Source organism: Lepisosteus platostomus, chromosome 1 (genome assembly GCF_059453375.1).
Source record: "Lepisosteus platostomus isolate fLepPlt1 chromosome 1, fLepPlt1.hap1, whole genome shotgun sequence".
Lineage (NCBI taxonomy): Eukaryota > Metazoa > Chordata > Actinopteri > Semionotiformes > Lepisosteidae > Lepisosteus > Lepisosteus platostomus.
Window position 1 is genome coordinate 73,777,980 of NC_142611.1, and position 17,384 is coordinate 73,795,363.

General features: G+C 35.2%; 1 protein-coding gene across 2 annotated transcripts in view; it reads right to left on the reverse strand.

The window, feature by feature from the left end:
- The window catches only part of ankrd50 (ankyrin repeat domain 50), a 41,623-nt gene that overhangs the window by 11,776 nt on the left and 12,463 nt on the right, over window positions 1-17,384 (reverse strand). For both annotated transcript variants that reach the window (XM_088637474.1, XM_088637463.1), the window contains exon 3: window positions 12,839-13,068. In XM_088637474.1, the coding sequence (XP_088493600.1) occupies window positions 12,839-13,068 (230 nt within the window). The remainder of the gene's footprint in view (window positions 1-12,838; window positions 13,069-17,384) is intronic.

Consider the following 17,384-nt stretch of genomic DNA (forward strand, 5'->3'; position numbering starts at 1 on the left):
GAATAAAACCTGAGTGAACAAATAACACTTTTTTTTAAACTTATTTCATTTATTTAATGAACACAGTTAACCAACACCAACTGGCACTGTGTGAAAAAAGAAATTGCCCAATTAAATCAACCCAATTAAAGGGATAATTTAGAGTCAGCCGATTGAACACAGGCAGGCTTGATTACAGCCAGTCCTGTTCAATATAAACCTCACTTATTTTTACCCTTACCATCAGAGTGAAGTTGCCAGCACAAAGATTCAACAAGCACATTATGACATGATCAAAGGAAATTCCTGAAGAGATGAGAAAAAAAGGTGTTGATATCTATCCGTCTGGAAAGGTTACAAAGTCATTTCTAAGGCTCTGGGACTCCACTGAAACACAGAGAGAGTCAATCTCCAAATGGAGAACACTTTGAACAGTAATGAAACTTTCCAGGAGTGGCTGACCTGCCAAAATGTCTCCAAAGGCGCAGCGTTTCATCAAGGAAGTCACAAAGGATCTTAAAAAAAACATCCAAAGAACTGCAGGCTTCTCTTGCCTCAGATAAGGTCAATGTTCATGACTCCAGAATCAGAAAGAGACTGGGCAAAAATGGGCTTCATGGGAGAGTAGCAAGGTGGAAAAAACTGCTAACCAAGAAGAACAAATACTCGTCTCTCATTTGCCAAGAAGCACCTGGATAATCCCCAAGCTTCTTTGGACAGATGAGTCAGAAGTGCAATTTATTGGACAACATGGGTCCCATTATGTCTGGTGTAGAGAAAACACAGCATTCCACAGTAAGAACATCATATCAACAGTCAAACATGGTGGTGTTAATGTGATGGTGTGGGGATGCTTTGCTGCCTCAGGACCTTGACGACTTGCCATGATCGAAGGAACCATGAACTGTGCTCTATATCAGAAAATTCTTAAGGAGAATGTCCAGTCATCTGTCCATCAGCTGAAGCTGATGCGTAGTGGGTCATGCAGCAAGACTGATCCAAAACACAAAAGCAAGTCCACATCAAAATGGCTGAAAAGAATCAAAATTAAAGTTTTGCTGTGGCCTAGTCAAAGTCCAGACCTAAACCCAATAGAGATGTTGTGGCAGGACCTAAAACAAGCAGTTCATGCTCGAAAACCTACCGATGTTTCTGAATTAAAGCAGTTCTGCGAGGAAGAGTGGGCTACAATTCCTCCACAGTGATGTGAAAGACATATTGAATTATAGGAAGCATTTGGTTGCAGTCACTGCAGCTAAAGGTGGTGCAACCAGTTATTAAGTGTAATTACTTTTTCACACAGGGGATATGGGTGTTGAATAACTTTGTTTATTAAATAAATGAAATAATCATAATAAAAAAAGTGTTATTTGTTCACTCAGGTTCCCTTTATCTAATATTAGATTATGTCTAAAGATCTGAAAACATCCAGTGTGAAAAAATATGCAATAACAGAGGAAATCAGGATTTTTCACAGCACTGTATGCTTTGTTTGGAGCTTGTGATTTAGCAATAGGGAATACATGTCTAGTGATGATGTCTTCAATAAAGTTATACTACAGTTTGAAAGGGACAATGCCAACATCAATATACAGAAACAAGACAAAAATAATCCACTCAAAAAAGCATCTTATTCACAGTCTGCTATACGATGGGATGAAACCCATCTCTGGACAAAACAAAATCGGTTGTTGTTTGCCAAAAACTGGAAATGAGCCTTGAGCCAACAAACACAAAAGTAAATTCCAGATTTCCCAGTTTAATTAGTCTTCCACATGATAAAAGGACCTGTGGTTTTCCAACTGCTGGCATATAAAATTCAGCTCTTCCTTCTGCATCCCAGAGCAAGGTGATAGCCACATCCATGACTAGTGTTTAAATTCAGTTATAATCCCAAACAGAAGATGGATTATATAAAAAAATCGACAGCTCTAAGATACTCTGAAATGCTCTCCCCTAACCTTAACCTGTCCCTAACCTTAAATGTTCTTTACATTTCCAAAAGCTGCAAAATAAGTCAGGAGTTATGATACTTGGAGTTTATACTTCTTTGCATTCTTTGCTCATATGTTTATTGAAAAAAAGACTGAGATTGATACTTGCTTTCACTATTTTATGTTATGATGAAAACATATCTGCTTTATCAACAAATGGATATAGGTTTATGAGAAAACCCGGGAAAATAGTCATACATTTTATTATTGGTTTCATACAGTATGCTGTAACACAATAATGTGACTCTATAACTGAAAACACTTGTAAAATGAAGTTACAGGATGAAGCTTTTTGATTGATTAGAGAAATCATGTAAAAGAGAACTATTGGATTTACTCTTAGAAGAATAAAACAATTCTAAATCCATTTTTCCATTAATCACTCAGGACACATGTATGCTCTTCAGTAGGTATGATGGATGAATGAAGAATAAGATCAATTTACAGGACAATGAATGTAATGTGATCTTCGTAACCTTCAGAAGTAAGAACCCACTGCACCTTATAACGTTTTAATTGGAGATTTGATATAAATATATATTATCTTTGAAATGTTGGCATAAATATGGACATGGTCCCTCTCTTACATAAATACATAATGAGAATATTACAGAACCTTTTCTGGATGTTGAGTCAGTCAATACGGAAATGCCAACTTTTTAGTAGTAAATTTTTATTTTTAATTTGTAAATGATTTTAAACCTAAAAACTGTACTTCACAGTAAACATCAAGAGGGCATAAAAATAATCTCTGTTCTACAATGAAACACTTATTTCATATTAAGTGTTTTTAAAGCACACTGTCAAGTTCAGACATGCCAAGTCCTAATATTTAAATACTAGCTTCAGGAAAATCTGGAAAGCACCTTTAGTAAGTGATAGATCCAACAGATTTACATGTAGGAGAATGGTAATGTAAGCGGAGTGAAACATATACTAACGAAAAGTAAATCTTGCTTTCTGATTACGTATTTTGGTTGAACACCTCCTTAAAATTCTGTTTAAGAAGAATAACATGCACAATGACAAGAACTGTGATTTGTCAGCTGGTTACCAACACTAAATACATGAAGTCATTATCTGTTTTCCGAAAACATGCAAGCCATTTTCAGCATCAAGTATTTTCTGATGGCAGTCATGTCATATAAATGACATGCAATGTATGAAAATAGATTCATCATAAATGATCTATGTGAAACTCAAGATCAACAGTTTATGGGCCATGGAAGGACACATATTTCCATTATATATATACCATTCTCCCATTAAGACCAATGGTATATTAAAGTACAGTTTTATACCCTATGATAAATCTAGTGTAAAGCTCACCTGCACACACAAAACATGGTGAATAACAGTTCACAATTTCAAGACATTTATCATGATAATCTCTTTTGTCATACCACACAGTTGCTTTTGAGAACTACATCTTTAGTTGGATTATTTTCAAACAACTACATGACAAACATGATCTGGAGTTAAAATTATTACATTTTAATTAAATTAAGTTTTTATCAAGCGTATGTAGGATGACAACAATAGGGGTGCTGGTTTTTAACAGCTTTGCTTTTCTCTAAATTACTGTGTATTACAATAAAGGAAAAAAAAAACATTTTCTAGTAAAGTCCAACTAAAAAAGCATTATGATCTAAGCAATTTCTATATTCATGGTATGTAACTTGCAGGCTACTGAAACATTCCCAAATGTGAGTTTATTGCCATTTATGACCTCTGGTCAACCTTTTGTACTAGAATTTTTGTATTTTCTCTGCTACTGCTTTGCTGTCACATACAGAACACACCCAGAATACTTTGCTAGAATTCTAGAACAGCATTGTAAATGTCTCTGCTTCTAAAGACAAATGTGTTTTTTTAGCAGTAAAGAAACTTCAAACAAACATGTCCCTGCTACTGGTTTGCAATGGAATCTGAAATTACTTTGGGCCAGCAGTTCAACATACAGGATTTAGAATACAGCAAAGCTTGCTTTTATATCAGGTACTTGTAAAGTTATTCTTGGCATGCATGTGGAGCTTTGGACACTCAGGGATGCCTCCCAGTCACTAAAACACTTTTGCTCAAAATTATAAAAGGCCTTAGAGTTAAATAGGCACAGGACTGCTGTATTTTATTGCATTTCAATAAACAGATGACAACCACTTTGTGCAAACTATTTTTTTCTTCACATTTAAAATGCTTAATTACAAACCATCTGGATAAATAAAATATATACATTTGCATGGCACTTGTAATTCGAATATAAAACCTTAACATTATAAATGGAAGATGTACTGAATCAATGGCCTTTCATTGCTGAAAACCAAATAAGGAAATATTCTGGTATTGTGCTAAAAAAAGTCTGAATTCTGTAGTTCAACTGCAAGGTGCTGTACTCAAAAAAAGACCTGACCTGTAATTACTAAGCTCTTTAGGGAGGACTGTGCATGGCAAATTACAGTATTTAACAGAAAAAAATTCTGGCCTGCTCTATCACTGTACAGCAGCAAGCAAACCTTAACATATGAAAATGATTCATTTGCTACAGGATAAATATTAAAATAATAAACTGCCCTCTCAGCATAAAAAATAGACTACTAGATAAGTCTATTTCTAACACTAAACATAGACATTTTTGAAGATTACTTGATTTAAAAAAACAATTAAGAGTTTTGGCAGACAAATTTTGCATTTTATTATTTCATGTTATTGGTTTACAATAAAAGAACAACAAGTTTTCAAATACTAAAACCTCAAAAACCTTTTCTAAATGCACAAAAAACATGCAGACAAAACAAGTTTTAACAAATTTAAAACTGTTTGGACAACAGATATGTAAGTGACAAGATTGTCAAAACCGGTCTGCATCTTGCACCTGCATCTACAATTTGAACAAGGCAGAGAACTTCATTAAGAGCTAATAATTTCTAATTATTTATATAATAATATTATTAATTTCTAATAATAAAACTTGTGTGCAACAAGAGTTTCTGGATTTCATGTCACCAGACTTTACACAGCACCTTTCTTACCCATAAGTAGTTCAATGTTCATATGGGGATGAATGGACATTAATCACTCATTATCACTATCCATTAGGAGAAACCCCACAGGTACCAGCAGAAATAAACCATCTGAACCATCTGAAAATGGTCTGTAATGGCAATAAGTCAGAACCTTCAAACTAAGAAAAATCCTTCCATTTGCCACAAGAACAGGGGATGAAAAGTCAGGAATGTAACACCAACAACCTACTTTTCAAGGAACTTTAGTCACCTACGATCAAGGGGTCATGTAACTTTCAGCAGGGAGCAAGCATTTCAGTTACGGGCAAGGAGGTAACTGTTATATTCATTTCTGATTCACAATATAAAATTAAGATTATCACCTGCTGACAAGAAGTAAAAAGCCTCATTCGTGTTGGCATACAGGAGCTACAGAGAATGTGAAAACAGAAAAAGACTGCTTAGAATGACTTGGCAAGACAAAAGCGTCTATTCATAATCTTCAACTGGATTTGGCAGTTTATGTCCACTTAAAGGTTTACCATAAAAATGGCAAAATTGCAATTACACAGCAGATGCACTAAATATGAATAAGAAGAAAAAGACTTCATTATAAGGTTGAATAGTTTGGAGCAATACACCTAGGAGAAACAACAGACAGTGCTATTGTAATTAAAAGTTGTGATTTGCTTTATCACAGCAGCATACTAAAGGCAAAAGTGCTTATGTCAACATAAAAATTAAAGGTAATTATAGTTTGTATTGATAGCTACAGGCCTCTTCTATAGGTGTGTCAGCAGACTGAAGTGCAGTTAAACAAAGGTGATTCATAACATATGCCAATTCAAGAACAACAAATGTATTCAACAATGAATACTGCATGGGCGAGACAGACCTCACTCACCAGGATATCTCTGAAAATTAGGCATCAAATGTTGGCTTTAAATGTTTGAGTTCCAAATCAATGAATGCATATAATTATACTCCCAGTTCCTAGAGGAGAGCAATAATATTGAGCTTCACATTAAAAAACAAATCCAAAGAAATGTTTTAAATTTCAGAAATAAATGGAATATACACAATGTAAACTGCTCTGTTACCTAGATAACTTATTTAATTCCTGTGGATAGTGTTAATTCAAAGCTCTGCCGATTTTTAATAAAATGTAATCAAAATAACCATATGATAAATCTTGTCTTGTGCGGCTTCATCTGCTAGAATTGGAATTTCAGCTCAGATGTAAATATACCCCTTCATTCACTTTCAGTAACCACTTAAACCTTAGAGGGTCAGTTAGTCAAAGTCAAAACCAGAAAGCAGAGAACACAAGGTGGGACCAACAACCTAGGTCCTCATGATAGGGATGCCAGCCCATTGCAAGCACCCACAGGCATACTGCATGTTCTAATTTCTGAATGCATTGCTGGGTGCTGAAAAGAGTTTGGAGCAATTTGCTATTACCATAAAGTATTGAATTTATTCAGTGCATTTCATCCCATTGGACACTAAAGTACTTTTACATCTTCCACCACCTAAGTTCAGTGCCCACCTGAGTGATGAGTGGCAGCCATTTTGAGCCAGCAGCCTTACTGCACAGTAGTTCAGGTGGAAGAGTGAGAAATTACTTCACCAACTGAATTATTCTTTTGGTAGGCAGACTGTTGAATTTAGCCAGGACACCAAGGTTTAAACCCCAATTCTTTCTAACACTGGCATGGAATCTTTATGACCAAAATAGTCAGTTTAATAACCTCAGTTTAATGCATAAACCAAAGGACAGTCACTTATGGAACATTTCACTTCTGGTATATGTATTTCATATCTTATACACTTGTTTTAAGCTAAAAAGAAAGTCAAAGGTGAGATGCATTTAATTACACAGTACATAAATATAAGCATGGAGTAATATTGTTGATTTTATCTTTTCAAATGCTCAAGATAGAGTGAGAAAGGCAGCATGAAGAAGTGGCAAATCGTGACCAAAATGCAACCACTTTTGATTTATATTTCAAAACTAGATAAGAGTCTAAAGCAATGGTTCACGTTATTAAAAAATAAGCCTTTAAAATGAGAGAACTGAAGAGAGAGGATAAAGATAAATACATAAAATAGAGAATATGACAGCTAAGGTAAAGCACAGAGCACTGAATTATAAGCACAAATTAAGCAAGATAGCAGAAGAGCTGAAAAAATAATAACAGATCACTTACACTGGAACGAAACATTGAAACTATCCATATATGGGTTCAAGGTGTTTTTCTTTTATAGTAATCTAGCTGACTAGTGAGCTGAAATATGAATATAAGCTGAATTAATCAAACTCTGTAGCTAAGCTTTGATAAAGTCAAATACGATAAGACTGATCCTCAAACTTAGAACTGTAGGAATTGAATGCAATGTGTGTGCATGCTCAAACAGTTTCTTCAGGAGCCACTACTGGAGTACCACAGACATCAGTTCTAGGACATCAGCTCCTCTTACTTTTTATCAGTTATTAAAAAAACAGTAAAGTCTACGACAGCATTCATACACAAAGACTATGTCTATTCACTGATTTTGATGGAGTAGATGTGGTATATTTTGAAAAGTGCAAGACTTTTCAAACCCACCTACACCTTGTCATTAGTGTCAAAGCTTTGACAGAAATGACTCATCCCACACTTGCAGGAATACATTTCCTCATCAGTTCTCCAACTCCAATCTGTTCTCCAAGCCATACTTTTCAATTTTGAGTGGGTATTATACGAATGCTAATTTCAAGGAATCAGATTTTGTAATAACAGAGGTTTAAACTTTATCAATCAAGCAAATTAATTTGCTGATCATGTTAAATGTTACATTAAAAAATCAAAATAAATCCACTAAATCAATGTTAACAGAAAAGAGAGCCATTCGATACTTGTTCTGGTTTAATAGAGTTATACAGAAAAAGTAACAATTTAAGATGGAGAGGAGAGAAGAATAGATTTTTTCCAACCCTAGATGGATCACTCACAGGGCTCCATAGAAAACAGAATATCCATGTGAAGACTGAGAATTAAAAGACATGCAGAAATAACGATTCAATTGTTTTATAAGCCAATTTTTTTTTGCTAGAGGCCTGTTTCCTGCACAAATTGGCACTGTTTCTAAACAAACTAAATTAACTGCACTTGCCAAGCAGGTGCTTACTATTTCACATTCCCACTGATAGCTGACTGCTAACAAACAATACTAGAAATATATCACAGAGACACAACTCTGTTAAAACCACACACTGCACTTATTAGGAACATGACAACATATAAGTTACAAATGAGAGAACCATCCAGTTAATTTGGCTGTTAGTGTTTAAGTGATCTGAGGATCTTATCCAACAGCTTTCTGAAATAAGCCAGGGAGTCAACTTCAGCACGACTGAATAGCTTATGTAAAAAAGCTTTATGTAAAAAACTGATTTCTGGTCTGTTCTTTATGCACTTCAGTGAGAAAAAGGAAAGCACTGTAATGTTGAACTGTTTTTCACCTTTTGCTTTTGAGAATCTTCAACCTACAGTTTGGAATATTGCAGTCGAATGTTGTTTAATTTTCTTTAAGCAAATGCCCATTAACTCCTTGCCAAAGTTAAAAAAATACAGCGATTCCGTTTTATGAACACAGCAGGTAACGCAGAGGGTAGACTCGTGAAAAAGAGCCAAAATCAACTTCTTTAACCTCATTAAGATACAATCTACCACTGTACTTAACTTACTTTAACATCCTTATATACAAGAGAGTTTATTTTTATAGCCTTAACCATGTGGAAATGTAGTTTATGGAAAGTTTACTTCACTGCAAGACCTCAATACCTTTTCCAGAAAAAACAGTTCCATAAAAGGACTTTGAACGACAAATTATTAATTCAACCAGAAACTGAAATCAGAGATTATAATATTCTGCACACCAAAATGATCTTGTCCACTCCACAAATGTTAGGGTTAAGCTTTCACACTTTACATGTCTTGTTTACAAAATAAGAGGAGGTGGCTGAGAATCCATGTTGTGTCCGAACAGACAAGGCATATACTGAGCATTCTTCTATACAATACCAAAATTGTTTTACCAGCCTAAAATATAAAGAAATTAACATGCCCAACATAAGTCAAATACAAAGGATTTAATCAAAATACACTGGACATGTAATAACAGTCAAGGCGCAAGTTTTTAAATTAAATTTTTGGATTCAGTTTTAAATGTGACTATACAAAATTGTATTCATTCTCAGTTCAATCAGTTTATTCTCACTAAAAACCTTGTACTATTAATAAGTCACAAAAATAATTCCTTATGATTGCACTGTGGTGTCTGAAAATACAAAAAGAAAATGTCTCCCTCAAACCAGATACCAATGGAATCTCAAACAGGGTACCTTAACACTAACGTTCAGCTAAACAATCGGCCTGCCTGGAATACTGGAAAGGACCACAGTCCATTGCAGAGCACAGAATATTGTCTTTCAAAAGAACATTTATCCTGTGGCATCATCTTGTTGTAAAGCTGATAATCAGGATAACTAAACAAAGGAAATAACTAACAATAATGCAGACTGGCAGTACAGGCTTCCTGTTGTTCAGCACTGCATGCTGCTTGTCTGACAAAAAAACCCCTTTATTTCTGACTTCACTTTTGCATCTTTGGATTACTAATAAAAACTTAAATTTTGTTATCCTTTACAGGAATGATGGACAGAGGAGTTATGACCCTGACAAAACTTCATAGCATGTTAAATTTCCATTAGTGACAGACAGACAAAATTCATTTATCTGTGTTCCTAACTCCCTGACAATTCCATGACAGTATGACAAAAGGCTCGGTGGCAAGCAGAAACAGAACAACAAAGAGACTGGGAGTGTCCATCAAAAAACAAAAGAAATCGTCGCCTTAGAGGCATACTGTAGCAATTCACTTCTGAAAGACCAAAAGAAAACATGAAAAAAAAGTTTTCAGATTCAGATCTGTGCCGCTCTTCAGAAAATAAACGAGCAAATATCCAAAAATTCCACATGTGGCTTGCTAAAAATAATTGACACTATTAATCAAATAAAGATTAACGTAAAACGTTGCTAGGAGAATTGGAGAGATAGACCCTAAAGCTTATAAATACATCAGAGAACAGTAGATTATTCTTAGTAATACAGAACTACTTCAGAACTATCACCAAGGCCCAGCTTTCCAGTCTGAATTGTTTTAAGCATTTAAAAGTCAAGGAAAAAAAAACTTTTAAAAAGCTAAAAAGCATTCTTTTTGTTTATTTGAGCTAAAATTAATGGCTACTGGAAACCGTGGCAGGACAAAAAAACATTTTCTTAATTCAAGCCAGATGCCAAAAGAATCACAAATGGGGTACTTTATCAGTGGTTCAGGAGCAAGACATTTTATACACGATAGCAACATCTTCTATAAATAGAAAATAATATTTGGAGGAAGGTATGAGGGAATGACATTTTATCAGTGTTGGTCATCTGGTCTTATTTCTTTCTGTCACTGCTGTAATAAAGCTCCAAAAAGCCTATACAATATTGTGCTGGCTAGAATGAAAATCCCGATCTGTTAGTAATAGCCTAGGACAGAGACTACAAAACAGACCTAATGAAACAAGACAAATCTAATAGTACTTACAGTTTTCTCACTCATTATAACATATTCTCTATGATGGAGAATGAGAAGCTAAACTACAGCCGACTTTTAGAGTGTAAAATCTGAATTCTCATAAGTACAAGATTAAAGTCTTGCATTTAGTTTCCTGTTGGCTTTGCAGATATCAGAGGTTTAAAAAAAATGTTGCCCCTATCATTCCTGCTATGCCAAATGTACAAAGTATTGTATATAGTACCCTTTTTGGCTGGATATATTTAACACATCAGTTTCCCGAGATACAAAAGAGTATACAGAGTAAAAGGATAGTTAATGCCCTGCCCCTTGATCTGAAAGCCCGTTTTTCTCAGGGCATAATTTCACTGTTAGATTTTGGAGAGGCAATGAAAAAAAAAAGTATTAAGACAGAGCTATGCAATTTGTTGCTGCACTTTCTGGCAAAGAGTCTAACATATCTGCCAACATATGACAAAAATATTCCAACTCATGGATCCAGAGTATCCATAGGGACCACCCAAACTTTCCTCACTGTAAGCTCCCACAAGCTCAATACTGTCACAAGCTTTGTGGTTAATGTCGTTGCTCTGAGCTTGCATATGGACTCCAGGCAAAAAAAGCAGAAAACAATTAACTGTTTCTTGCATAAAACTGTAGAATTAAAACAAATGTTTGACTCATTAAAAATGCTGTTTTGTATGTACATTGCAGCTACTGTAAGCTACATATCTATATATTGTCCTATACTAAGTAAATGTTACTTAGTTGGCATGTAAAAATATGCCTTTCCCCTATACTGGTCATTATGCCAGCATCACTACATGCACCCTAGAATGTAAGAATACAGTAATGTATAATTCAGATTATTAATCCATACAAAACAAATATAAATATTGGACATCATAGCTCCTTCACTAAGTGGTCCAATTCCAGTACAGTTGAAGGTTCCGGAGTATTTGAGATTATATACCAACCACCAAACAAGTTGGTGTAAAAGAATGTCCTCCTCTTGTTTGAAACAGTTATTATAATGGCTGCTTCAGATACTGATATTTTCGGGTACAAAATGAGAGTTTCACCTATTTTTACAAAACTACAGATATCCTAAACTGTACTGAACAGAATAACAGGTGTTGACTCAACTACAGAATTAAATAATATCCTATAAAAAAAATCAATCAATCAAACTCATAACTCTGCAGAGTGGGTTAAAATAGGTAAAGGTACAAAGACCCACATTATTGCGAAACAAAACTCCTACACTCCTACCATGAGATGAGCTCTACAATGTTTTGCATGACTAATATAATTACAGTACCTTTTCTCATCACTTTAGTGTGGGATGGTCCTCTATCAACCTGATAACGCCTAAGTACCTGAGAGTCTGTATTATATAACAATTCATAGATACTGTAATATATCAGTATTCTCCATGGCAATGACTAATCGGGTTTCTTGTTTTCACATAACTCTGCAAAATGTGCATTCCCCATGGTTTACATAACCATGGGTAACATGGCATACCTTATCTAAATGTTAGAGGGAACAACATTCTGACATTCAACAGGACTGTGTTTGAATGAAGGCAGGAATAATTATTAACTAACATGATATTCCTGAGTCAACAGTAAGATTAAAAAACAATGGAATGAAGCTACTGGAACTTAAGATGAAGTAAAGACAACAGGGTGTATGGATTTTTTATTCTATAACATGGATATTCTAGTTACAGAGTAAGTAAGTAGTAATAATAATAATAATAATAATAATAAACTTATATAGCGCCTTTAAAGGTGGCTTTATAAATGCATTCTGCAATGCAAATCCACTTTTAATGGCATCTAAGAGGTCAGGAGACCTTAACAAGGCAGAACTTAATTAAACTGATAGTAGTATCATGTGCTAACAGAAAGTGAAACAAGCTTGCTTTTTTCATTATCTGAACGCTTTAAACTCCCTGCAAATATATCTGTATTTTAAACAGTTCACTTACTACTTTTAGATGGGCATTCATTTTTGACAGCACAGCACATCCCTTCCACCATTTGTATCATTTAAAAATCACAATCCTAGATTCACAAAAGTTTTCTAAAACTTAAGATACACACTTTGGAGACCAAAAAACAACAAGTTCGATTTCATTTTTAAAAGAACTCTTTATAACATTGTATGAAGGTCACAAAGGTCTCTCTTTAAACGTCCATTATCCTAAAACGTTCAGAAAAGCAGAACACTAACCATAAAGGAGCTTACCTGTAAACAATTTAGTGACAGCTTTATTCTGCTTCCGAGCTGAGCATATCAGTAACAGCCAGGGAGGAAAGAACTCGTGGTGGCTAGCTAAAAGCTCAGCAATAGTACGGGAAGGGCTTGAAGATCTCTGCTCCCCTTCTCCGAAGTGGCATCCCTCATCAACGGAATCAACAAGAATGAAGACAGACTGCTGTGGAGCCTTCACTCCCAGAAGGGGAAGAAGAATACACCTGTAGACAGACAAAACTGCTTTTAGACCATCTCAGGAAAACTGTCACAACACTAATGAAGACGTGTATCTTAGGACAAGCTTGCAAACTGCAAATGCACAATCACTGCTTAACTTTTCAGCATAAAAACTCACAGCAACTGTTTCAATCAAAGACTCATATCAGTGAAATGATTATCTACCAACATATTAGTGTGTGCTAAAAAGGTAATTGTTTTGATTCCTAAACTTTAAATGATACGTTTTCTTTAACCTAGTAAAAACTTCTACAAAGTTAGTGAGTCTGTGAGTTGAAAAACAGAGGTGTTTAAATTTAACAGATATCATAATTGATCATTCAGTGGAACCTACCACCTGCTTTTTAGATCCAGCATCCATATCACCCTGCAACTCACAACTGGCAACCCACTGAAGCTCAGCAGGTATGAGCCTGGTTAGTACCTGGATGGAAGACCTCCTTGGAAAAACTAAGGTTGCTGTTGGAAGAAGTGTTAGTGGGGCCAGCAGGGGGCGCTCACCCTGCGGTCTATGTGGGTCTTAATGCCCCAGTATAGTGACGGAGACACTGTAAAAAGGCACCGTCCTTCGGCTGAGACGTAAAACCAAGGTCCTGACTCTCTGTGGTCATTAAAAATCCCAGGGCATTTCTCGAAAAGAATTGGGGTGTAACCCTAGCGTCCTGGCCAAATTTCCAATTGGACCTTACTAATCATGGCCTCCAAATAATACCCATCTATGAATTGGCTTCATTACTCTGTTCTGCTCCCCACTAATAGCTGATGTGTGGTGAGCGTTCTGGCGCACTATGGCTGCCGTCGCATCATCCAGGGGGATGCTGTACATCATACTGTCAGGCATATCAATGAATCATTAAGATCAGGAATTGTTCTCACAGCCCTTAAATGTGACGTATTAGACCAGACAGAAACTCACTCACCTTGACTATCCACTAATTACAGTGCCTTGCAAATGTATTCAGACCCTTGACCAACTCTCTCATTTTACTGAATAAATCCTAAGTTGAAATGTTGTTCTCTGTGATATTTTTATTTTTACCACACATATGTAATAGTGAAAAGGCTCTTCTTAGTTTTACTAATGATTCATTATGACTGCTGACTTTTTTTCTTATCCTATTGGATCTCACTGCAGCCTTGAAATTTCATCTAAGCTATCTATAATAAAAAAAAACACACACAAATAGGGCATTTTTCTTGGTGTCACATTTGGCATGCCACAGTCTTATTCTTGGTCAGATTCTTTTTCAAATGTATAATTTACCATCGGATTATATTCTTATTAGGTATGGTATCAATTTTCCTTTCTGTGCTGATGACACACAAATTTATGTTCATAAGAAACAGGACATAAATCAATGTTTTACAACTGAATTCTGACAAGACTGCAGCTATGCTCCTTATCTACTCCACAACTGTCAACTGAGTCAACCTCAGTCTGATTTTGATGGTACTGGAATTGTTCCAAGGACTCAACATGTCAAGAATCTTGGTTTCATTGCATTTGAAGTTTGTGGTTGCAATGATGTGAAAAGGCCCCATGTTCTTGAAATCGCTAGTATCTATTCACATTTCTCCCAATCTGGGAAGAGCTACTGCATGCATTTATCTTTTCCTGGCGTGATTAGTGTTATACAGGTATTGTTAAGCGTATGCAAACGTTCTTAAGTTATAGCTTGTTAAGATCTCTGAAGCCCAGACGAAAACTAAAATATTAAAATGGATAAGTACCTCTCTGCTTTTTTTAACTTCCATATACTGTCTCCATGTGATGGACATCAGGAAAAAATATTGTTCTTCATTAATGGCTTGAAGGTTTTGACTCCTAAATACATCAGTAAACTGTTATCCTTTTATAAACCTACGTGCCATTTGCGTTCTTTAGACTCTACTTCGTTCAGCTTCAATGACTAGGCTCAAGATCTTGGGGATTGCATTTTCTGTTGCTCCAAGGATATGTGCAATCATCTCTCTGACAATATTAGACCTTGAAAGTTAATTTTCTCTCTGTAAACATGTTTTATAAGCCTACTTTTACCTCAACTTAATTTCTTGTCTTAAATTGTCTCCTCGTGTCTCTTTGCTTTTTATTTAAATATAAAGCACCATGAGATTAAGAACATTGTTATACTTAAGCCTTTAGCTCTAGTGATATTGACTACCATAATGTGCTCGAGAATGCAAAACTGATAAATAATGATGTGTTTATATACTCAGCACTTTGTTTTGATAACTCAGATGTAACAATACAATTTTAGAGAATACATCAGTTTTATATTATTTTTATCTCTTTTTTGCATTTCCACAACTACTAGGTCTACTACAAAAGGCTAGCAAAACTGTCAAGTGTCACATGACATAATACATACAAAATGTATAAATCTGAAACCACTACATACAATATAGTGACCAGCACAAACCTATTCCCAATGGGTAAAGTTCAGCCTTTTCATAATCTGAACATTTACAAACAGATAAAACCAGCTCACACAATAAATAGTAAAATAATATACAGTTCTTGAGAACTTCAAAGTTCCATTAACTAATTTTCTGAATTTATCAACTGCCCCAATATTTAGGATTTATTTCCAAGTCTCCGCATGGGGAGATAATTAAGATAAGGTGACTCTTTGTACCTTTCTCTTTCCTAACAATGCTGGGAAGACTTTTCACAATGATTCTGAAATGGATATAAATTATCAAAAGTTGCAGACAGTGGCTATACTTAAATATAGTACAATACATTCAAAAAAATTAAAATCAAATAAAAAATGAGGGTATTACATACATGTACTGTATATGCTTTTTTTTCTTTTCTCAAAAGGCCTACAATATATACAATATATTCTGTGCCACGCAAATGTTTTGACTGAGCAAGCATTCTCCATGAAATGGAGATTATTTTTGGTACTGCTGCTGTTGTTCTCCTATTACTAATTGCTACAGCAAGTTGCTCCTGCGATACGTGTAGGGTAGACTGAATTCTCTTAGACAAGTGACATTATTCACAGTGCATATGCTGCTGGCACCACTGCAATGCAACAGATTGGGGATTATTTGAACTGCAGTTGCTCATTTAGAATCTTTCTCATCTTAATTATCAAAAGCAAGATTCCCCAAAAGTCACATAACTGTAACTAACGACAAATTCTGCGCATGAAGGGGTGTGACTCAGAGTCAAAGATTCATCCCTCCCCCACCTATGCAGATTGAAATTGTTGCAGAAACCAGTTTTCCTTCACTTTACAACCCAGCTGTTACTAATCAATTACACAAATAATGGACAAAGGTAAAACTCACAAGGTTTACTGGGTTCAACAACTGAAACATGGGGACATGGGATGAATCAATAAAAACCTGAAACCATGAGAAGTTATTTGTAGTCATAAATTTGCTTACTATCACGTTTTCTTTTTCTTTTTAGATAACTTGCCCTTTAAAGTAAGTTTGCTTTGCACTCACACAGTCCTTATAGTTCTTATAGGTTTAAATAGAATTATTTAAAACTAAAATGACCAAACCAGGAATGGAGATTATAGGAGGCTGTAACACTTGGATTACAACAAAGTAAACTTTTCAGAAAACATTTATGCACTTGTATAGGCAAACATAAAAATAACTTAATAACCTTAATTTGAACTATTGCTGCAACTGTTTTGACAGCAGTTTTGTATTTTACCTTAAGGAAGGGTTGAAGGCCAAAATATTTTATGGATTGAGCATTTACAGGGTTCCTACATGTGCTCTGGAGTAACCCTGACTACATATACACTCTTTAAGGAACTAAGATGCAGTTTTTTATTTGACCTTCACAAAAGGTCAATGGTCATAGATTAGTACATGTTTGTATAGAGCACTTATGGTTTCCTGTATGTTTTACACAATAACCATGACAATAACCATGACCCTGTCAGCACTCTGTTGAAAGTTAGGAAAAGATATGAATAAACCTCTAGAAACAGTCTCAAACTCAATCTATCTAGTGTCAAGTATCTTCTCTTATTCCAACCTGGGTAGTAATTTAAATTGACCTAATAGTTCTTTTAGTTAGAACAATGCAGCATTTTCTTTTCAGGATTTTGTGTACCTGACAAACTCCACAACAGTATAACAGCAGTTGAATCGTTCAATTATGTCAGGCCGTAGACAAAGAACCGGCAGCAATTTTAGTTTTTGTGTGAGGAAGTTTTATAACAGTTAAGAGAATCTGGAGTTGCACACATACATAAGATGGCTTTCACAAGGATGTGCTAAGACATTTTGGAGATGTTTTTGAACCACCTTAACTTTCCATTTATGG